Raw genomic sequence first — 24,405 nt, 5'->3', positions numbered from 1 at the left:
ATTTATTTATGCACGGACCTTTTGTAAATGATCAATATACTAAAGAAATAATTTCACTGACTGGTGAAAAGTTTGTTGTAGGGGTTCGGGAGCGGACTTGGGGGGCCGTGGGGGGACCCCTGACTCGATAGCGCCCCCTGGTGACCCCAACACAAAGTTGGTCCTAGGGCTTCGGAACTTGGCTTGGGGGCCTATGGGGGTTCCCCAAGACACCCCATAGAAGGACAGCGCCCCCGACCCAAGTGTCCACTAGAGATGCTGAAATTGGACTAACGAGATGTATATTTAATATTTCGAAAGATTAGGACTTAGAATGCTAAGCTTGACATGACAAATCGTATTCTTGGAATTAAAGACCCTGGGACATACGTAGAGCTACTCCTTGTTCCCGCCTACTTTGGTGGGTGGGGCTGGAGTATGTAATTCCAGGGCCCTCAAGCAAGCCCCTTATGAAATGTCGTGACCCTAGCACATGGGAAAAGCTACTGTCTGTTCCTGCCCACTTTGGGGAGCAGAGCTGGAATGTGTCATTCCAGGGCCCTCCGACAACTCTCCTAGAACATAGCATGACCCTAGCACATAGAGAAAGCTACATGCTGTTTCATGTGTAATTGGATGTCTGGAGATGATTATCAAGTTTGAAGACAGTTGGAACATGGAAACATCAATTGAATGTCACTGGCCTTCCTGGCTATTTCTTTGGATGTGGATTTAAAAATCGGTCTCATTAGAGATTTGGATTTTTCTTTGGATGTGGATTTAAAAATTGGTCTCATTAGAGATTTGGATTTAATATTTGGAAAGATTAAGACTGGATGCTAACCAAGGAATAGACTTGGATACAACACTTTTAGTGATTTATATTTAATTTTTGGCAAACACTAAAATTCCGCTCTGCAAGTATTAACCTCTTCTGTCATGAATGTAACCACTGTGTAAAACATGGTACATGCTAATGAATAAAGAAACATCACACATTAAGCCTAGCAGAAATGCTACGGGAAATGAGAGCAGCACCCTCCCAAGAGGGGTGAATGCCGTCTCGCTTCAAAAGGCCAGGCCTGCCCTCAAAACTATATCTATATAATCTTATCTATATATCTATATAATCTATATATCTAATATTATCTATATAACCCACTTTGTTATCTGAGCACCATTTAGACATCCAGCGGTGTAGTGCCCATAACCTGCTGTAGGTTTCAGCGCCACGCCGAACTGGAATGGGACCAGAGCATATTATGGCGTCTGACATCGTCCCCGCTAACTCACACTCCTCTTTAACATTATCCTTGGTGATCTCAGACTGTCTCAATCCCACATCATTGGTGCTGACGTGAATAACTATCTTAGAATATTTACGTTTAGCCAGCACCTTTAAATTAGCCCTGATGTCAGGCGCTCTAGCCCCCGGGATACACTTGACTATGGCCGCTGGTGTCTCTAAACTGGTCGCTCTATTCATGTGTCGAAGCTGTGAATCTCCTATCACCAGAGCTCTTTTAACAGGTTGCTCAGTCGGTGTATTACTGAGTGAGGCAAACCTGTTTGACATGGGAACCTGAGAGGAACGGTGCTCAGCCCTACGGTTATGCCGCCGAGACGTCACCCATTCGCCCCGCTGCGAGGGCTCTAATGCCGGAGCAGGGGGCTCGATACCTATGGCTGTGCTACCCAGGCCTGCTACGCTATCTATGCTAGCTGCTATGCTAGCTGCTATGCTAGCTGCGCTAGCTGCTACAAACTCTCTAGGACTTTCTAAAGCCCAGATGCGCTCCTCTAAAAACTAAATCTTCTCCGTCATACTAATAATTAATCTACACTTCACATAAATAAAATTATCACTACTGACGGAAGAAGAGTAGCTATACATGCCACACTCATCATAAGCAACAAGCGACTCAGACATGATGAAATACGAAGATACTTGGCTTCGGTTAAGATGTCGAAGATGTTTCCAGTCGAAAAAGTCTTTCGATGGCTTGTGGAGGTTGTTGTAGTCGGAGTTAAAAATATATCCACAAAGTATTTGTAGATATATCAAATGTAAGCAAATTGATAGGGAAAAAGAAGGCAAAAACACTCCAGTAAGCAGCGTCGGCAGTAAGCAGCGTCACCTTTAGTCTGAGGTCTGATATAATGTCCCGTACCTCAGAGACGGTTTTAGTATAGATAGGTTCAGAAAAGCGTTTATAATACTTTATATTATTTAACTGCCTTTCTGCTTCCTTTATATAGGTAGATCTATCCATAATAAGTCACACTGCCCTTGTCAGCTGGTTTAATGACAAAGTTTTTGTTTCGACACAGCTGCATTAGTGCACGCTGCTCCTGTCTGTTCAAATTATGGGCCTTTGGTTGTTTCCAGGGGAACTTCCTCATGGCATAGTTGTCCGCTCTGATGATTTTTCTCACTGCATTAGGGACCTGGGATAACTTAGGGGTCCAGGTTGCTTTGTGTGTGAAGGGGAGAGCCACTGAGTCGGGCTGCGTCCTGAAATAGGTGGCCAACAACAATCTCCTGTGATACTGTTGCAGATCTAAGGTGAGTTGTTTTTTTCATATCCATTAAGCTGGGGCTTCTGGTGCATCGGAGGTTTGTGCAGGCTGCACGAGGCTTTCAAATATCCGATGCTTGCTGGCTTCTGTTGTTGTCAAATTCATTGCGTAGAATTTGTTGGCGGTGGCCGTATTATGGCACATGTTATGGCGCCACCATTTCCTTTTCCTTGGGGTCTAGGTCGTTTCTTGCCTGTGAAGGGAAATAAAATCAGACCACTGGGGGGGGGGGGGGGGGGGGACATAAATGTTAGTGACAAGTCAACTGTTCAAAAAATACTTACGTGGGTGGCAATAGAGCTCCTTAAATCAGTGAATTTCGGCTTTCCTGGGAGCTCCATTTGCTGCCACGCCTGTTGCAAGTATTCGTTGAGGTTTTTGCAGGTGTTTGGTGTCGAATTCGAAAATAAGAATTTTGAAATTTTGCCGCCAGGCAGCCCTTTTCTTAGTTTTATGTAAGACGTAAGCCATCCGTACTCCTCCCCAGTGAGGAGGAGCTGGGCCACTCCAAATGTCTCATTCGTTTTATGAGACTCAACCTGTTTAGAAAGACAAAAGGACAAAACACACAAGAGATTACACATTTTGCCATGTTGTATGTACTCTCTGCATTGTGCTTAGCTTTTAGCACCTCCTCCACCTGGAGGTTTTGATAAACTCCTGTTCGGTGGCCGTAAATGGACGATAAGTAAGCTGTAATGTATCCATAAAAGGAGCGTTGGAGCTTTATGGAGCTTTTGGTCTCCAGGGTCTCTGAGGTAACAAATAAAAACACAAGAATGAGACACATTGATGTAAAGTGCAGCAGAAAAAATTAAAGTGAGGTATGATGCAGGACTCACTCAATATTAAAGGTATCTGCTGCCTCGCTTTTTCTTGACACTTTAGCAGTGTCTCTTTGCTGATGGCACGCCCATCTTTACACTCCTTCACTCGGATCTCGTGGATCACTACCGACCGCTGCTGTTTTTTAATTATGCCCTTTATTTCCCTAGTTATGTTAACCAGGGAAACACGCTTAAGGCGGCAGGTGGGGGGTGGTGTATCCTTTATGTAGCCCATAAATTGGGCTACATTTTTGACGTAGTGTTCGTGTGCTAGGCACAACTTTTTCTTTCATCAAGCTTCTGACCCATCTGCAAAACATGAAAACATACATATGAATCACAGAACATCTAAACATTAAAACTAAATTTTAGAGTAAAGAATAGTCCCATACTCCCTAATCCTTGGAGCATTGTCCAGGAAGGTGAACTCGTGTAAGTGGCTTTGGCCCACAGCTATGTAAGCAATGAACCGCTTTATGCGGTATATTTTACTTTTCACGTTATTCTGGAGCCTATAGGAAGGGTCAGGCCCCTCCTGGTGATACTGGTGATTTCAGAATTTCATCTGAAAGCATAAGATATGGAGAATTACTTATTTTCAATCAAAGGAAATATACTTAAAAAAAGCACAGCCAAAGCAAACCTGACTGCACTTACTGAGCTGAGGCACATGGTCGGGAAAGTTTTCTGTGTCAGCAGGCTGCACCTGCTCTGCCTGCATCTCCACCTCTGCGTCTGCATCTGCCTCCTGCTCTGCTGGTTTCTCCTAAGATTCAAATTGTAAGAAAAATACATTATACCTGTTGGACCAGAGCAGTCACATTCATTTTAACTGCTCTATGACAACTTACACATGGTTTGTTTTGGGCTGTCACCCTAACCCTTGTTTTTGTTTGTTTGACTGGCACTGCTTTCTTTTCTATGCTTCTGCGCATAACTTTCAGCTGGTGCCGTAGCAGCTGGAGCTCCTTCGTTGTAGCTGACAGCTCTTCAGTCAGTTTCTTTGTGTCCTTTTCTTGACACACAATGGACGCATTCTGCAACCTCTTCCTCATCCTCCATGGGGCATGGGGCGTCTTCCGCTGCAGCTCCGAGTGTCCTTTCCTCCTCCTCCTCCTCCTCCTCCTCCTCTTCCCTTGTATCTAAATCTGACCTAAGGGAAACTGAAGGGTTAGATGCCCTAAGTTCTGCCAGGCTTTGTAAAACCGACTTTCTCTTGAGCTCCTGCAGGTAAAGAGCCTTGAGGGTGCTTGACAGCTCAGTATGTGAGCTCAAGTGCCTGTCGAGTCGTGATGTGGTCTGCCCACATCCTGGAACGCAGCATTTGCCTTTCCTAATGTCGACTCTGCCTGAGACCAGTCTGAGCAGTAGGGAGCGCTCCGTGAGATTTATCACGTGATGAGTCACTCTCAGGTGCTGGCTCAGATTGCTGAAAACTTTAAAGCAAAGCGGACAGGCATTCATGGTGAAATATCTGAAAAAGAGAGGAAACATGAGTCAATAGACATACTCAAACAGAATAGACATAGACATACATACAATAGACATACAGAAACCACAAGCATGCCATCTGTTAACACCGCTAAGTTTCCAAGCAGCTTGTGGGCCCCCAAATGGGGAGGGCATACTCCAGCATGCTACTGGAGCTAGGTCATAGAAACCCCGAATAGGGCCTCCAGAGCCTGTGCCCCAACCACCCGTTGCCAGGTGATTGACACCAAGGGCCAAGGATGTCATGTGCATTACGCAACTCCCCGGTGGCCTTGGGTTGAGGACCAAGGCAGCGGATAGCTTCCATACGATTCTAAACGAATTTTCAGGAAGTTACCAAGCTTCTACTGCTTTGGCACTCCTGGGGTTGCGCACCAATGGCGGACTGCCACCTCACCTTTCACAAGATGATGTAGACAGCCAGGCTTCTACCACTGACACTCCCCCCGCCTGACTTAATAGTACTCTGAGGCTGCCAGGTCATTCAGAATAACGCATTTTCCATTAACGGTTTTTTAATTTACTTTTTAAGGCAATTGGATAGAGGAGATCAAGCAGATTACAATGCAAAAAACTACTCGTTTCTACGTGCTTCCGTTCCCGAGATGTAGGCGTTTAAAGGCCATTTTCCAAATATTCAATCCCATGAATCATCTGCGCATTAATCAATTCAATGATCCTGATTGGGTGTGGGACACAAGGTCAAACAGATTGCAAGTGGGATGCTTTGTACTTACCATTCCAATTGCAATCTATTTGGCTTAATTTGACACATTGGTTGCAAAAACTGCCATATGCCAACCTGTTGTGCTATTGACTTTCTAGTGTGACAGCACCACCTGATGGCCAGAAATAAAGGTAGTGTCTATTTCCATGTGTCAAATAAATTGGAATTGGGATGCCATTCAAATAGAAGTGGGATTTTTTGTACTTACCAATCCCACTTCCAATTTATTTGAATAGGATCCCACTTCCAATTTATTTTCATGTGTCAAATAAATTGGAATTGGGATGCCATTCACATAGATTGACTTCTAAGTATTTTATTTAAAATAAGTGACTGAAACACTTCAAAAACCATTTATTCATGTTCCCCATGTCTGGTTTATGCAAGCTAACTCCTAGAAGATTTATCAAAAGTAGAAACGTCTGAACTTGGCAACAAATAGCAGCGACAACTCTCAAGGTTTCTTCCTCATGCAAAAAACTAGGGAGTTTTTCCTTGCCACTGTCGCCTTTGGCTTGCTCACTGGGGGCTAGAACTCGGCACTTGTAAAGCTGCTTTGTGACAACAACTGTTGTAAAAAGCGCTATATAAATAAAATTTGATTTGATTTGACATGATAATGCTAACTTCCGCTAGCATCTATATGGGATTTCCCATATAACGTTAGCATCAAGCTAACTCATAGGCGATGCACATATTACAATAAAGCTTTGAATCTTTGAATCCTTTGCAAATTGTGTTGTATAACTTCTTAGCTAACAGCACAGTCAATAACAACATATAATGAGTAGTTTTAGCCTGTTGTTTAGATAAAAAAAATATATCAGTGTTTTGAAATGTCAGAACTTGGCAGCGAATAGCTACGCCATGGTAATGCTAACTTCCGCTAGCATCTATATGGGATTTCCCATATAACGTTAGCATCAAGCTAACTCATAGTTAGTTTCTCATGTAACATTACGCAGTTATCTAATTCCAAAGGGATCTCCCATATAACATTAGCATCAAGCTAATTGTTACAGAAGTGGTGAAGTGCAGAACCAGCAGATTAAATAACTCTTTTTCCCACTGCCATCAGACTCTCAAACTCTTTTTTTGCACTGTCATTTGCACTACACTATGGGCTACAGCAATATATTTATATTTATTACTAATGTATCCCATGTTGATGGAGGGAACAGTGGGGATGAGGAGGTGTTGGGTAGAAAGGAATAAGGAAGGACAAGTGGTCCCCAAATGTATGAACATTTGTGTTTAAACTTTAGGCCTACGACTACAGCGCAATAGCTTATTGGCTGCCAAACGCCAACGCTTCGAGCTATGGAGGAGGAGCGACTCAGACTTGTTGTTATATTTATATTTGTTGTTATATTTATTTTGATCGTTTGTGCTCCCTTTTTGATCACAACACGTTGAGTGGTTTTTCTCTGTGTGCTTATGTTTTCATTCTAGTCCATTTCTCTGGCTTGTATTTTCTTTGTTCATTTGCGCTCCCTTTTTGACAGTTTTTGTCTCCTCCGTTTTTGTTGTTTTCACTTACCTGGTCTTACGTCGAGGTCGTTCCGTATTCTTTTCTGTTTTCGTTTTCTGAGATATACTCAGCTTTCCTTTTCCGCGTTTCCCGCTTAGTAGCGGAGGCCTCAGTTTGTCATTCTTTCTTTTGGGTTTTGCCCCTGGGTTCATCTCGTACAAAAACCCCACGAGTCCCCTGTTCCCTGGGGGTTCGCGTGACATGCACCAACTCTGGTGATGCTTTGAGCATGTATGATATCTGTGGACAAATGGGTGAAAATGAACTTACCAAGCATACATAAGCAATCAATCAATCAAATTTTATTTATATAGCGCTTTTTACAACAGTTGTTGTCACAAAGCAGCTTTACAAGTGCCGAGTCCTAGCCCCCAGTGAGCAAGCCAAGGGCGACAGTGGCAAGGAAAAACTCACTAGTTTTTTGCATGAGGAAGAAACCTTGAGAGGAACCAAGATTCAAGGGGGGAACGCATCCTACTCTGCCCGACACTGGTCACCATTATACAATGTTCATATGGCTTATAATTTTAGCAGATGTTTTATATTATGTAGTAATAATAATAATCTTTATTTGTATAGCACCTTTCATACATACATGCAACTCAAAGTGCTTTACAAAATAAATAAAAAGAAACATTAAAAGGAAGCAGATAAGACAAAAAGAAAATTTTAAAAGAAATTAAAGATAAAAAGGAAACAAACAAAATAATGACAAATTATAAAAATGTAAATAGTTACATTTTATTTTAAACATAAAATGTAACTAAATGAAATGGCATGAAGCAAAGTGATATGAAAGATTATGAAAAGAACAGCAAAAAAGCCCTACCCTCTGACGTGTTATCAGTTTTTTCTCGAGATCTTTCCTAAAGTCTTTTCAAGAGACTGTCAAACTCAAGCGTGTAGGTTAGCCTTCTGCGTCTTCCCTGTTTAGATTATTGCATGTAACAAAAAGGAAAATATTTTGAAAATATGACATGACTAAGTCATGTTCTTATTTATTTATGCACGGACCTTTTGTAAATGATCAATATACTAAAGAAATAATTTCACTGACTGGTGAAAAGTTTGTTGTAGGGGTTCGGGAGCGGACTTGGGGGGCCGTGGGGGGACCCCTGACTCGATAGCGCCCCCTGGTGACCCCAACACAAAGTTGGTCCTAGGGCTTCGGAACTTGGCTTGGGGGCCTATGGGGGTTCCCCAAGACACCCCATAGAAGGACAGCGCCCCCGACCCAAGTGTCCACTAGAGATGCTGAAATTGGACTAACGAGATGTATATTTAATATTTCGAAAGATTAGGACTTAGAATGCTAAGCTTGACATGACAAATCGTATTCTTGGAATTAAAGACCCTGGGACATACGTAGAGCTACTCCTTGTTCCCGCCTACTTTGGTGGGTGGGGCTGGAGTATGTAATTCCAGGGCCCTCAAGCAAGCCCCTTATGAAATGTCGTGACCCTAGCACATGGGAAAAGCTACTGTCTGTTCCTGCCCACTTTGGGGAGCAGAGCTGGAATGTGTCATTCCAGGGCCCTCCGACAACTCTCCTAGAACATAGCATGACCCTAGCACATAGAGAAAGCTACATGCTGTTTCATGTGTAATTGGATGTCTGGAGATGATTATCAAGTTTGAAGACAGTTGGAACATGGAAACATCAATTGAATGTCACTGGCCTTCCTGGCTATTTCTTTGGATGTGGATTTAAAAATCGGTCTCATTAGAGATTTGGATTTTTCTTTGGATGTGGATTTAAAAATTGGTCTCATTAGAGATTTGGATTTAATATTTGGAAAGATTAAGACTGGATGCTAACCAAGGAATAGACTTGGATACAACACTTTTAGTGATTTATATTTAATTTTTGGCAAACACTAAAATTCCGCTCTGCAAGTATTAACCTCTTCTGTCATGAATGTAACCACTGTGTAAAACATGGTACATGCTAATGAATAAAGAAACATCACACATTAAGCCTAGCAGAAATGCTACGGGAAATGAGAGCAGCACCCTCCCAAGAGGGGTGAATGCCGTCTCGCTTCAAAAGGCCAGGCCTGCCCTCAAAACTATATCTATATAATCTTATCTATATATCTATATAATCTATATATCTAATATTATCTATATAACCCACTTTGTTATCTGAGCACCATTTAGACATCCAGCGGTGTAGTGCCCATAACCTGCTGTAGGTTTCAGCGCCACGCCGAACTGGAATGGGACCAGAGCATATTATGGCGTCTGACATCGTCCCCGCTAACTCACACACCTCTTTAACATTATCCTTGGTGATCTCAGACTGTCTCAATCCCACATCATTGGTGCTGACGTGAATAACTATCTTAGAATATTTACGTTTAGCCAGCACCTTTAAATTAGCCCTGATGTCAGGCGCTCTAGCCCCCGGGATACACTTGACTATGGCCGCTGGTGTCTCTAAACTGGTCGCTCTATTCATGTGTCGAAGCTGTGAATCTCCTATCACCAGAGCTCTTTTAACAGGTTGCTCAGTCGGTGTATTACTGAGTGAGGCAAACCTGTTTGACATGGGAACCTGAGAGGAACGGTGCTCAGCCCTACGGTTATGCCGCCGAGACGTCACCCATTCGCCCCGCTGCGAGGGCTCTAATGCCGGAGCAGGGGGCTCGATACCTATGGCTGTGCTACCCAGGCCTGCTACGCTATCTATGCTAGCTGCTATGCTAGCTGCTATGCTAGCTGCGCTAGCTGCTACAAACTCTCTAGGACTTTCTAAAGCCCAGATGCGCTCCTCTAAAAACTAAATCTTCTCCGTCATACTAATAATTAATCTACACTTCACATAAATAAAATTATCACTACTGACGGAAGAAGAGTAGCTATACATGCCACACTCATCATAAGCAACAAGCGACTCAGACATGATGAAATACGAAGATACTTGGCTTCGGTTAAGATGTCGAAGATGTTTCCAGTCGAAAAAGTCTTTCGATGGCTTGTGGAGGTTGTTGTAGTCGGAGTTAAAAATATATCCACAAAGTATTTGTAGATATATCAAATGTAAGCAAATTGATAGGGAAAAAGAAGGCAAAAACACTCCAGTAAGCAGCGTCGGCAGTAAGCAGCGTCACCTTTAGTCTGAGGTCTGATATAATGTCCCGTACCTCAGAGACGGTTTTAGTATAGATAGGTTCAGAAAAGCGTTTATAATACTTTATATTATTTAACTGCCTTTCTGCTTCCTTTATATAGGTAGATCTATCCATAATAAGTCACACTGCCCTTGTCAGCTGGTTTAATGACAAAGTTTTTGTTTCGACACAGCTGCATTAGTGCACGCTGCTCCTGTCTGTTCAAATTATGGGCCTTTGGTTGTTTCCAGGGGAACTTCCTCATGGCATAGTTGTCCGCTCTGATGATTTTTCTCACTGCATTAGGGACCTGGGATAACTTAGGGGTCCAGGTTGCTTTGTGTGTGAAGGGGAGAGCCACTGAGTCGGGCTGCGTCCTGAAATAGGTGGCCAACAACAATCTCCTGTGATACTGTTGCAGATCTAAGGTGAGTTGTTTTTTTCATATCCATTAAGCTGGGGCTTCTGGTGCATCGGAGGTTTGTGCAGGCTGCACGAGGCTTTCAAATATCCGATGCTTGCTGGCTTCTGTTGTTGTCAAATTCATTGCGTAGAATTTGTTGGCGGTGGCCGTATTATGGCACATGTTATGGCGCCACCATTTCCTTTTCCTTGGGGTCTAGGTCGTTTCTTGCCTGTGAAGGGAAATAAAATCAGACCACTGGGGGGGGGGGGGGGGGGGGCATAAATGTTAGTGACAAGTCAACTGTTCAAAAAATACTTACGTGGGTGGCAATAGAGCTCCTTAAATCAGTGAATTTCGGCTTTCCTGGGAGCTCCATTTGCTGCCACGCCTGTTGCAAGTATTCGTTGAGGTTTTTGCAGGTGTTTGGTGTCGAATTCGAAAATAAGAATTTTGAAATTTTGCCGCCAGGCAGCCCTTTTCTTAGTTTTATGTAAGACGTAAGCCATCCGTACTCCTCCCCAGTGAGGAGGAGCTGGGCCACTCCAAATGTCTCATTCGTTTTATGAGACTCAACCTGTTTAGAAAGACAAAAGGACAAAACACACAAGAGATTACACATTTTGCCATGTTGTATGTACTCTCTGCATTGTGCTTAGCTTTTAGCACCTCCTCCACCTGGAGGTTTTGATAAACTCCTGTTCGGTGGCCGTAAATGGACGATAAGTAAGCTGTAATGTATCCATAAAAGGAGCGTTGGAGCTTTATGGAGCTTTTGGTCTCCAGGGTCTCTGAGGTAACAAATAAAAACACAAGAATGAGACACATTGATGTAAAGTGCAGCAGAAAAAATTAAAGTGAGGTATGATGCAGGACTCACTCAATATTAAAGGTATCTGCTGCCTCGCTTTTTCTTGACACTTTAGCAGTGTCTCTTTGCTGATGGCACGCCCATCTTTACACTCCTTCACTCGGATCTCGTGGATCACTACCGACCGCTGCTGTTTTTTAATTATGCCCTTTATTTCCCTAGTTATGTTAACCAGGGAAACACGCTTAAGGCGGCAGGTGGGGGGTGGTGTATCCTTTATGTAGCCCATAAATTGGGCTACATTTTTGACGTAGTGTTCGTGTGCTAGGCACAACTTTTTCTTTCATCAAGCTTCTGACCCATCTGCAAAACATGAAAACATACATATGAATCACAGAACATCTAAACATTAAAACTAAATTTTAGAGTAAAGAATAGTCCCATACTCCCTAATCCTTGGAGCATTGTCCAGGAAGGTGAACTCGTGTAAGTGGCTTTGGCCCACAGCTATGTAAGCAATGAACCGCTTTATGCGGTATATTTTACTTTTCACGTTATTCTGGAGCCTATAGGAAGGGTCAGGCCCCTCCTGGTGATACTGGTAGCTCTCCAGAATTTCATCTGAAAGCATAAGATATGGAGAATTACTTATTTTCAATCAAAGGAAATATACTTAAAAAAAGCACAGCCAAAGCAAACCTGACTGCACTTACTGAGCTGAGGCACATGGTCGGGAAAGTTTTCTGTGTCAGCAGGCTGCACCTGCTCTGCCTGCATCTCCACCTCTGCGTCTGCATCTGCCTCCTGCTCTGCTGGTTTCTCCTAAGATTCAAATTGTAAGAAAAATACATTATACCTGTTGGACCAGAGCAGTCACATTCATTTTAACTGCTCTATGACAACTTACACATGGTTTGTTTTGGGCTGTCACCCTAACCCTTGTTTTTGTTTGTTTGACTGGCACTGCTTTCTTTTCTATGCTTCTGCGCATAACTTTCAGCTGGTGCCGTAGCAGCTGGAGCTCCTTCGTTGTAGCTGACAGCTCTTCAGTCAGTTTCTTTGTGTCCTTTTCTTGACACACAATGGACGCATTCTGCAACCTCTTCCTCATCCTCCATGGGGCATGGGGCGTCTTCCGCTGCAGCTCCGAGTGTCCTTTCCTCCTCCTCCTCCTCCTCCTCCTCCTCTTCCCTTGTATCTAAATCTGACCTAAGGGAAACTGAAGGGTTAGATGCCCTAAGTTCTGCCAGGCTTTGTAAAACCGACTTTCTCTTGAGCTCCTGCAGGTAAAGAGCCTTGAGGGTGCTTGACAGCTCAGTATGTGAGCTCAAGTGCCTGTCGAGTCGTGATGTGGTCTGCCCACATCCTGGAACGCAGCATTTGCCTTTCCTAATGTCGACTCTGCCTGAGACCAGTCTGAGCAGTAGGGAGCGCTCCGTGAGATTTATCACGTGATGAGTCACTCTCAGGTGCTGGCTCAGATTGCTGAAAACTTTAAAGCAAAGCGGACAGGCATTCATGGTGAAATATCTGAAAAAGAGAGGAAACATGAGTCAATAGACATACTCAAACAGAATAGACATAGACATACATACAATAGACATACAGAAACCACAAGCATGCCATCTGTTAACACCGCTAAGTTTCCAAGCAGCTTGTGGGCCCCCAAATGGGGAGGGCATACTCCAGCATGCTACTGGAGCTAGGTCATAGAAACCCCGAATAGGGCCTCCAGAGCCTGTGCCCCAACCACCCGTTGCCAGGTGATTGACACCAAGGGCCAAGGATGTCATGTGCATTACGCAACTCCCCGGTGGCCTTGGGTTGAGGACCAAGGCAGCGGATAGCTTCCATACGATTCTAAACGAATTTTCAGGAAGTTACCAAGCTTCTACTGCTTTGGCACTCCTGGGGTTGCGCACCAATGGCGGACTGCCACCTCACCTTTCACAAGATGATGTAGACAGCCAGGCTTCTACCACTGACACTCCCCCCGCCTGACTTAATAGTACTCTGAGGCTGCCAGGTCATTCAGAATAACGCATTTTCCATTAACGGTTTTTTAATTTACTTTTTAAGGCAATTGGATAGAGGAGATCAAGCAGATTACAATGCAAAAAACTACTCGTTTCTACGTGCTTCCGTTCCCGAGATGTAGGCGTTTAAAGGCCATTTTCCAAATATTCAATCCCATGAATCATCTGCGCATTAATCAATTCAATGATCCTGATTGGGTGTGGGACACAAGGTCAAACAGATTGCAAGTGGGATGCTTTGTACTTACCATTCCAATTGCAATCTATTTGGCTTAATTTGACACATTGGTTGCAAAAACTGCCATATGCCAACCTGTTGTGCTATTGACTTTCTAGTGTGACAGCACCACCTGATGGCCAGAAATAAAGGTAGTGTCTATTTCCATGTGTCAAATAAATTGGAATTGGGATGCCATTCAAATAGAAGTGGGATTTTTTGTACTTACCAATCCCACTTCCAATTTATTTGAATAGGATCCCACTTCCAATTTATTTTCATGTGTCAAATAAATTGGAATTGGGATGCCATTCACATAGATTGACTTCTAAGTATTTTATTTAAAATAAGTGACTGAAACACTTCAAAAACCATTTATTCATGTTCCCCATGTCTGGTTTATGCAAGCTAACTCCTAGAAGATTTATCAAAAGTAGAAACGTCTGAACTTGGCAACAAATAGCAGCGACAACTCTCAAGGTTTCTTCCTCATGCAAAAAACTAGGGAGTTTTTCCTTGCCACTGTCGCCTTTGGCTTGCTCACTGGGGGCTAGAACTCGGCACTTGTAAAGCTGCTTTGTGACAACAACTGTTGTAAAAAGCGCTATATAAATAAAATTTGATTTGATTTGACATGATAATGCTAACTTCCGCTAGCATCTATATGGGATTTCCCATATAACGTTAGCAACAAGCTAACTCATAGGCGATGCACATATTACAATAAAGCTTTGAATCTTTGAATCCTTTGCAAATTGTGTTGTATAACTTCTTAGCTAACAGCACAGTCAATAACAACATATAATGAGTAGTTTTAGCCTGTTGTTTAGATAAAAAAAATATATCAGTGTTTTGAAATGTCAGAACTTGGCAGCGAATAGCTACGCCATGGTAATGCTAACTTCCGCTAGCATCTATATGGGATTTCCCATATAACGTTAGCATCAAGCTAACTCATAGTTAGTTTCTCATGTAACATTACGCAGTTATCTAATTCCAAAGGGATCTCCCATATAACATTAGCATCAAGCTAATTGTTACAGAAGTGGTGAAGTGCAGAACCAGCAGATTAAATAACTCTTTTTCCCACTGCCATCAGACTCTCAAACTCTTTTTTTGCACTGTCATTTGCACTACACTATGGGCTACAGCAATATATTTATATTTATTACTAATGTATCCCATGTTGATGGAGGGAACAGTGGGGATGAGGAGGTGTTGGGTAGAAAGGAATAAGGAAGGACAAGTGGTCCCCAAATGTATGAACATTTGTGTTTAAACTTTAGGCCTACGACTACAGCGCAATAGCTTATTGGCTGCCAAACGCCAACGCTTCGAGCTATGGAGGAGGAGCGACTCAGACTTGTTGTTATATTTATATTTGTTGTTATATTTATTTTGATCGTTTGTGCTCCCTTTTTGATCACAACACGTTGAGTGGTTTTTCTCTGTGTGCTTATGTTTTCATTCTAGTCCATTTCTCTGGCTTGTATTTTCTTTGTTCATTTGCGCTCCCTTTTTGACAGTTTTTGTCTCCTCCGTTTTTGTTGTTTTCACTTACCTGGTCTTACGTCGAGGTCGTTCCGTATTCTTTTCTGTTTTCGTTTTCTGAGATATACTCAGCTTTCCTTTTCCGCGTTTCCCGCTTAGTAGCGGAGGCCTCAGTTTGTCATTCTTTCTTTTGGGTTTTGCCCCTGGGTTCATCTCGTACAAAAACCCCACGAGTCCCCTGTTCCCTGGGGGTTCGCGTGACATGCACCAACTCTGGTGATGCTTTGAGCATGTATGATATCTGTGGACAAATGGGTGAAAATGAACTTACCAAGCATACATAAGCAATCAATCAATCAAATTTTATTTATATAGCGCTTTTTACAACAGTTGTTGTCACAAAGCAGCTTTACAAGTGCCGAGTCCTAGCCCCCAGTGAGCAAGCCAAGGGCGACAGTGGCAAGGAAAAACTCACTAGTTTTTTGCATGAGGAAGAAACCTTGAGAGGAACCAAGATTCAAGGGGGGAACGCATCCTACTCTGCCCGACACTGGTCACCATTATACAATGTTCATATGGCTTATAATTTTAGCAGATGTTTTATATTATGTAGTAATAATAATAATCTTTATTTGTATAGCACCTTTCATACATACATGCAACTCAAAGTGCTTTACAAAATAAATAAAAAGAAACATTAAAAGGAAGTAGATAAGACAAAAAGAAAATTTTAAAAGAAATTAAAGATAAAAAGGAAACAAACAAAATAATGACAAATTATAAAATAATAATAATGTAATTAAATATTAAACATAAAATGTAACTAAATGAAATGGCATGAAGCAAAGTGATATGAAAGATTATGAAAAGAACAGCAAAAAAGCCCTACCCTCTGACGTGTTATCAGTTTTTTCTCGAGATCTTTCCTAAAGTCTTTTCAAGAGACTGTCAAACTCAAGCGTGTAGGTTAGCCTTCTGCGTCTTCCCTGTTTAGATTATTGCATGTAACAAAAAGGAAAATATTTTGAAAATATGACATGACTAAGTCATGTTCTTATTTATTTATGCACGGACCTTTTGTAAATGATCAATATACTAAAGAAATAATTTCACTGACTGGTGAAAAGTTTGTTGTAGGGGTTCGGGAGCGGACTTGGGGGGCCGTGGGGGGACCCCTGACTCGATAGCGCCCCCTGGTGACCCCAACACAAAGTTGGTCCTAGGGCTTCGGAACTTGGCTTGGGGGCCTATGGGGGTTCCCCAAGACACCCCATAGAAGGACAGCGCCCCCGACCCAAGTGTCCACTAGAGATGCTGAAATTGGACTAACGAGATGTATATTTAATATTTCGAAAGATTAGGACTTAGAATGCTAAGCTTGACATGACAAATCGTATTCTTGGAATTAAAGACCCTGGGACATACGTAGAGCTACTCCTTGTTCCCGCCTACTTTGGTGGGTGGGGCTGGAGTATGTAATTCCAGGGCCCTCAAGCAAGCCCCTTATGAAATGTCGTGACCCTAGCACATGGGAAAAGCTACTGTCTGTTCCTGCCCACTTTGGGGAGCAGAGCTGGAATGTGTCATTCCAGGGCCCTCCGACAACTCTCCTAGAACATAGCATGACCCTAGCACATAGAGAAAGCTACATGCTGTTTCATGTGTAATTGGATGTCTGGAGATGATTATCAAGTTTGAAGACAGTTGGAACATGGAAACATCAATTGAATGTCACTGGCCTTCCTGGCTATTTCTTTGGATGTGGATTTAAAAATCGGTCTCATTAGAGATTTGGATTTTTCTTTGGATGTGGATTTAAAAATTGGTCTCATTAGAGATTTGGATTTAATATTTGGAAAGATTAAGACTGGATGCTAACCAAGGAATAGACTTGGATACAACACTTTTAGTGATTTATATTTAATTTTTGGCAAACACTAAAATTCCGCTCTGCAAGTATTAACCTCTTCTGTCATGAATGTAACCACTGTGTAAAACATGGTACATGCTAATGAATAAAGAAACATCACACATTAAGCCTAGCAGAAATGCTACGGGAAATGAGAGCAGCACCCTCCCAAGAGGGGTGAATGCCGTCTCGCTTCAAAAGGCCAGGCCTGCCCTCAAAACTATATCTATATAATCTTATCTATATATCTATATAATCTATATATCTAATATTATCTATATAACCCACTTTGTTATCTGAGCACCATTTAGACATCCAGCGGTGTAGTGCCCATAACCTGCTGTAGGTTTCAGCGCCACGCCGAACTGGAATGGGACCAGAGCATATTATGGCGTCTGACATCGTCCCCGCTAACTCACACACCTCTTTAACATTATCCTTGGTGATCTCAGACTGTCTCAATCCCACATCATTGGTGCTGACGTGAATAACTATCTTAGAATATTTACGTTTAGCCAGCACCTTTAAATTAGCCCTGATGTCAGGCGCTCTAGCCCCCGGGATACACTTGACTATGGCCGCTGGTGTCTCTAAACTGGTCGCTCTATTCATGTGTCGAAGCTGTGAATCTCCTATCACCAGAGCTCTTTTAACAGGTTGCTCAGTCGGTGTATTACTGAGTGAGGCAAACCTGTTTGACATGGGAACCTGAGAGGAACGGTGCTCAGCCCTACGGTTATGCCGCCGAGACGTCACCCATTCGCCCCGCTGCGAGGGCTCTAATGCCGGAGCAGGGGGCTCGATACCTATGGCTGTGCTACCCAGGCCTGCTACGCTATCTATGCTAGCTGCTATGCTAGCTGCGCTAGCTGCTACAAACTCTCTAGGACTTTCTAAAGCCCAGATGCGCTCCTCTAAAAACTAAATCTTCTCCGTCATACTAATAATTAATCTACACTTCACATAAATAAAATTATCACTACTGACGGAAGAAGAGTAGCTATACATGCCACACTCATCATAAGCAACAAGCGACTCAGACATGATGAAATACGAAGATACTTGGCTTCGGTTAAGATGTCGAAGATGTTTCCAGTCGAAAAAGTCTTTCGATGGCTTGTGGAGGTTGTTGTAGTCGGAGTTAAAAATATATCCACAAAGTATTTGTAGATATATCAAATGTAAGCAAATTGATAGGGAAAAAGAAGGCAAAAACACTCCAGTAAGCAGCGTCGGCAGTAAGCAGCGTCACCTTTAGTCTGAGGTCTGATATAATGTCCCGTACCTCAGAGACGGTTTTAGTATAGATAGGTTCAGAAAAGCGTTTATAATACTTTATATTATTTAACTGCCTTTCTGCTTCCTTTATATAGGTAGATCTATCCATAATAAGTCACACTGCCCTTGTCAGCTGGTTTAATGACAAAGTTTTTGTTTCGACACAGCTGCATTAGTGCACGCTGCTCCTGTCTGTTCAAATTATGGGCCTTTGGTTGTTTCCAGGGGAACTTCCTCATGGCATAGTTGTCCGCTCTGATGATTTTTCTCACTGCATTAGGGACCTGGGATAACTTAGGGGTCCAGGTTGCTTTGTGTGTGAAGGGGAGAGCCACTGAGTCGGGCTGCGTCCTGAAATAGGTGGCCAACAACAATCTCCTGTGATACTGTTGCAGATCTAAGGTGAGTTGTTTTTTTCATATCCATTAAGCTGGGGCTTCTGGTGCATCGGAGGTTTGTGCAGGCTGCACGAGGCTTTCAAATATCCGATGCTTGCTGGCTTCTGTTGTTGTCAAATTCATTGCGTAGAATTTGTTGGCGGTGGCCGTATTATGGCACATGTTATGGCGCCACCATTTCCTTTTCCTTGGGGTCTAGGTCGTTTCTTGCCTGTGAAGGGAAATAAAATCAGACCACTGGGGGGGGGGGGGGGGGGGGGGACATAAATGTTAGTGACAAGTCAACTGTTCAAAAAATACTTACGTGGGTGGCAATAGAGCTCCTTAAATCAGTGAATTTCGGCTTTCCTGGGAGCTCCATTTGCTGCCACGCCTGTTGCAAGTATTCGTTGAGGTTTTTGCAGGTGTTTGGTGTCGAATTCGAAAATAAGAATTTTGAAATTTTGCCGCCAGGCAGCCCTTTTCTTAGTTTTATGTAAGACGTAAGCCATCCGTACTCCTCCCCAGTGAGGAGGAGCTGGGCCACTCCAAATGTCTCATTCGTTTTATGAGACTCAACCTGTTTAGAAAGACAAAAGGACAAAACACACAAGAGATTACACATTTTGCCATGTTGTATGTACTCTCTGCATTGTGCTTAGCTTTTAGCACCTCCTCCACCTGGAGGTTTTGATAAACTCCTGTTCGGTGGCCGTAAATGGACGATAAGTAAGCTGTAATGTATCCATAAAAGGAGCGTTGGAGCTTTATGGAGCTTTTGGTCTCCAGGGTCTCTGAGGTAACAAATAAAAACACAAGAATGAGACACATTGATGTAAAGTGCAGCAGAAAAAATTAAAGTGAGGTATGATGCAGGACTCACTCAATATTAAAGGTATCTGCTGCCTCGCTTTTTCTTGACACTTTAGCAGTGTCTCTTTGCTGATGGCACGCCCATCTTTACACTCCTTCACTCGGATCTCGTGGATCACTACCGACCGCTGCTGTTTTTTAATTATGCCCTTTATTTCCCTAGTTATGTTAACCAGGGAAACACGCTTAAGGCGGCAGGTGGGGGGTGGTGTATCCTTTATGTAGCCCATAAATTGGGCTACATTTTTGACGTAGTGTTCGTGTGCTAGGCACAACTTTTTCTTTCATCAAGCTTCTGACCCATCTGCAAAACATGAAAACATACATATGAATCACAGAACATCTAAACATTAAAACTAAATTTTAGAGTAAAGAATAGTCCCATACTCCCTAATCCTTGGAGCATTGTCCAGGAAGGTGAACTCGTGTAAGTGGCTTTGGCCCACAGCTATGTAAGCAATGAACCGCTTTATGCGGTATATTTTACTTTTCACGTTATTCTGGAGCCTATAGGAAGGGTCAGGCCCCTCCTGGTGATACTGGTAGCTCTCCAGAATTTCATCTGAAAGCATAAGATATGGAGAATTACTTATTTTCAATCAAAGGAAATATACTTAAAAAAAGCACAGCCAAAGCAAACCTGACTGCACTTACTGAGCTGAGGCACATGGTCGGGAAAGTTTTCTGTGTCAGCAGGCTGCACCTGCTCTGCCTGCATCTCCACCTCTGCGTCTGCATCTGCCTCCTGCTCTGCTGGTTTCTCCTAAGATTCAAATTGTAAGAAAAATACATTATACCTGTTGGACCAGAGCAGTCACATTCATTTTAACTGCTCTATGACAACTTACACATGGTTTGTTTTGGGCTGTCACCCTAACCCTTGTTTTTGTTTGTTTGACTGGCACTGCTTTCTTTTCTATGCTTCTGCGCATAACTTTCAGCTGGTGCCGTAGCAGCTGGAGCTCCTTCGTTGTAGCTGACAGCTCTTCAGTCAGTTTCTTTGTGTCCTTTTCTTGACACACAATGGACGCATTCTGCAACCTCTTCCTCATCCTCCATGGGGCATGGGGCGTCTTCCGCTGCAGCTCCGAGTGTCCTTTCCTCCTCCTCCTCCTCCTCCTCCTCCTCTTCCTCCTCCTCCTCCTCTTCCCTTGTATCTAAATCTGACCTAAGGGAAACTGAAGGGTTAGATGCCCTAAGTTCTGCCAGGCTTTGTAAAACCGACTTTCTCTTGAGCTCCTGCAGGTAAAGAGCCTTGAGGGTGCTTGACAGCTCAGTATGTGAGCTCAAGTGCCTGTCGAGTCGTGATGTGGTCTGCCCACATCCTGGAACGCAGCATTTGCCTTTCCTATTGTCGACTCTGCCTGAGACCAGTCTGAGCAGTAGGGAGCGCTCCGTGAGATTTATCACGTGATGAGTCACTCTCAGGTGCTGGCTCAGATTGCTGAAAACTTTAAAGCAAAGCGGACAGGCATTCATGGTGAAATATCTGAAAAAGAGAGGAAACATGAGTCAATAGACATACTCAAACAGAATAGACATAGACATACATACAATAGACATACAGAAACCACAAGCATGCCATCTGTTAACACCGCTAAGTTTCCAAGCAGCTTGTGGGCCCCCAAATGGGGAGGGCATACTCCAGCATGCTACTGGAGCTAGGTCATAGAAACCCCGAATAGGGCCTCCAGAGCCTGTGCCCCAACCACCCGTTGCCAGGTGATTGACACCAAGGGCCAAGGATGTCATGTGCATTACGCAACTCCCCGGTGGCCTTGGGTTGAGGACCAAGGCAGCGGATAGCTTCCATACGATTCTAAACGAATTTTCAGGAAGTTACCAAGCTTCTACTGCTTTGGCACTCCTGGGGTTGCGCACCAATGGCGGACTGCCACCTCACCTTTCACAAGATGATGTAGACAGCCAGGCTTCTACCACTGACACTCCCCCCGCCTGACTTAATAGTACTCTGAGGCTGCCAGGTCATTCAGAATAACGCATTTTCCATTAACGGTTTTTTAATTTACTTTTTAAGGCAATTGGATAGAGGAGATCAAGCAGATTACAATGCAAAAAACTACTCGTTTCTACGTGCTTCCGTTCCCGAGATGTAGGCGTTTAAAGGCCATTTTCCAAATATTCAATCCCATGAATCATCTGCGCATTAATCAATTCAATGATCCTGATTGGGTGTGGGACACAAGGTCAAACAGATTGCAAGTGGGATGCTTTGTACTTACCATTCCAATTGCAATCTATTTGGCTTAATTTGACACATTGGTTGCAAAAACTGCCATATGCCAACCTGTTGTGCTATTGACTTTCTAGTGTGACAGCACCACCTGATGGCCAGAAATAAAGGTAGTGTCTATTTCCATGTGTCAAATAAATTGGAATTGGGATGCCATTCAAATAGAAGTGGGATTTTTTGTACTTACCAATCCCACTTCCAATTTATTTGAATAGGATCCCACTTCCAATTTATTTTCATGTGTCAAATAAATTGGAATTGGGATGCCATTCACATAGATTGACTTCTAAGTATTTTATTTAAAATAAGTGACTGAAACACTTCAAAAACCATTTATTCATGTTCCCCATGTCTGGTTTATGCAAGCTAACTCCTAGAAGATTTATCAAAAGTAGAAACGTCTGAACTTGGCAACAAATAGCAGCGACAACTCTCAAGGTTTCTTCCTCATGCAAAAAACTAGGGAGTTTTTCCTTGCCACTGTCGCCTTTGGCTTGCTCACTGGGGGCTAGAACTCGGCACTTGTAAAGCTGCTTTGTGACAACAACTGTTGTAAAAAGCGCTATATAAATAAAATTTGATTTGATTTGACATGATAATGCTAACTTCCGCTAGCATCTATATGGGATTTCCCATATAACGTTAGCATCAAGCTAACTCATAGGCGATGCACATATTACAATAAAGCTTTGAATCTTTGAATCCTTTGCAAATTGTGTTGTATAACTTCTTAGCTAACAGCACAGTCAATAACAACATATAATGAGTAGTTTTAGCCTGCTGTTTAGATAAAAAAAATATATCAGTGTTTTGAAATGTCAGAACTTGGCAGCGAATAGCTACGCCATGGTAATGCTAACTTCCGCTAGCATCTATATGGGATTTCCCATATAACGTTAGCATCAAGCTAACTCATAGTTAGTTTCTCATGTAACATTACGCAGTTATCTAATTCCAAAGGGATCTCCCATATAACATTAGCATCAAGCTAATTGTTACAGAAGTGGTGAAGTGCAGAACCAGCAGATTAAATAACTCTTTTTCCCACTGCCATCAGACTCTCAAACTCTTTTTTTGCACTGTCATTTGCACTACACTATGGGCTACAGCAATATATTTATATTTATTACTAATGTATCCCATGTTGATGGAGGGAACAGTGGGGATGAGGAGGTGTTGGGTAGAAAGGAATAAGGAAGGACAAGTGGTCCCCAAATGTATGAACATTTGTGTTTAAACTTTAGGCCTACGACTACAGCGCAATAGCTTATTGGCTGCCAAACGCCAACGCTTCGAGCTATGGAGGAGGAGCGACTCAGACTTGTTGTTATATTTATATTTGTTGTTATATTTATTTTGATCGTTTGTGCTCCCTTTTTGATCACAACACGTTGAGTGGTTTTTCTCTGTGTGCTTATGTTTTCATTCTAGTCCATTTCTCTGGCTTGTATTTTCTTTGTTCATTTGCGCTCCCTTTTTGACAGTTTTTGTCTCCTCCGTTTTTGTTGTTTTCACTTACCTGGTCTTACGTCGAGGTCGTTCCGTATTCTTTTCTGTTTTCGTTTTCTGAGATATACTCAGCTTTCCTTTTCCGCGTTTCCCGCTTAGTAGCGGAGGCCTCAGTTTGTCATTCTTTCTTTTGGGTTTTGCCCCTGGGTTCATCTCGTACAAAAACCCCACGAGTCCCCTGTTCCCTGGGGGTTCGCGTGACATGCACCAACTCTGGTGATGCTTTGAGCATGTATGATATCTGTGGACAAATGGGTGAAAATGAACTTACCAAGCATACATAAGCAATCAATCAATCAAATTTTATTTATATAGCGCTTTTTACAACAGTTGTTGTCACAAAGCAGCTTTACAAGTGCCGAGTCCTAGCCCCCAGTGAGCAAGCCAAGGGCGACAGTGGCAAGGAAAAACTCACTAGTTTTTTGCATGAGGAAGAAACCTTGAGAGGAACCAAGATTCAAGGGGGGAACGCATCCTACTCTGCCCGACACTGGTCACCATTATACAATGTTCATATGGCTTATAATTTTAGCAGATGTTTTATATTATGTAGTAATAATAATAATCTTTATTTGTATAGCACCTTTCATACATACATGCAACTCAAAGTGCTTTACAAAATAAATAAAAAGAAACATTAAAAGGAAGCAGATAAGACAAAAAGAAAATTTTAAAAGAAATTAAAGATAAAAAGGAAACAAACAAAATAATGACAAATTATAAAATAATAATAATGTAATTAAATATTAAACATAAAATGTAACTAAATGAAATGGCATGAAGCAAAGTGATATGAAAGATTATGAAAAGAACAGCAAAAAAGCCCTACCCTCTGACGTGTTATCAGTTTTTTCTCGAGATCTTTCCTAAAGTCTTTTCAAGAGACTGTCAAACTCAAGCGTGTAGGTTAGCCTTCTGCGTCTTCCCTGTTTAGATTATTGCATGTAACAAAAAGGAAAATATTTTGAAAATATGACATGACTAAGTCATGTTCTTATT

General features: G+C 42.5%; 2 protein-coding genes and 1 long non-coding RNA gene across 3 annotated transcripts; all 3 read right to left on the bottom strand.

The window, feature by feature from the left end:
* Positions 1-1,157: 1,157 nt before the first annotated feature.
* LOC143516315 (uncharacterized) lies at positions 1,158-3,915 on the bottom strand. The gene is made up of 4 exons (XR_013131650.1): positions 3,779-3,915; positions 3,402-3,695; positions 2,844-3,312; positions 1,158-2,752 (listed from the first exon to the last, which is right to left on the bottom strand). It is a non-coding gene; the product is annotated as an uncharacterized LOC143516315 (long non-coding RNA).
* A 5,333-nt stretch (positions 3,916-9,248) lies between these two features.
* On the bottom strand, positions 9,249-12,612 carry LOC143516314 (uncharacterized). The gene is made up of 6 exons (XM_077007872.1): positions 12,370-12,612; positions 12,176-12,284; positions 11,909-12,083; positions 11,532-11,825; positions 10,974-11,442; positions 9,249-10,883 (listed from the first exon to the last, which is right to left on the bottom strand). Exons 1-4 carry the CDS (start codon positions 12,571-12,573, stop codon positions 11,708-11,710), a joined length of 606 nt encoding a protein of 201 aa, XP_076863987.1. The 5' UTR covers positions 12,574-12,612; the 3' UTR covers positions 9,249-10,883; positions 10,974-11,442; positions 11,532-11,707.
* A 5,356-nt stretch (positions 12,613-17,968) lies between these two features.
* LOC143516313 (uncharacterized) lies at positions 17,969-20,734 on the bottom strand. The gene is made up of 6 exons (XM_077007871.1): positions 20,492-20,734; positions 20,298-20,406; positions 20,031-20,205; positions 19,654-19,947; positions 19,096-19,564; positions 17,969-19,002 (listed from the first exon to the last, which is right to left on the bottom strand). The coding sequence occupies exons 1-4, from the start codon at positions 20,693-20,695 to the stop codon at positions 19,830-19,832; spliced, it is 606 nt and encodes a 201-aa protein (XP_076863986.1). The 5' UTR covers positions 20,696-20,734; the 3' UTR covers positions 17,969-19,002; positions 19,096-19,564; positions 19,654-19,829.
* Positions 20,735-24,405: the final 3,671 nt, after the last annotated feature.

The sequence above is a fragment of the Brachyhypopomus gauderio genome, chromosome 6 (assembly GCF_052324685.1).
Source record: "Brachyhypopomus gauderio isolate BG-103 chromosome 6, BGAUD_0.2, whole genome shotgun sequence".
In the NCBI taxonomy this organism is placed as follows: Eukaryota; Metazoa; Chordata; class Actinopteri; order Gymnotiformes; family Hypopomidae; genus Brachyhypopomus; species Brachyhypopomus gauderio.
This window is presented reverse-complemented; position numbering and strand designations above follow the sequence as displayed.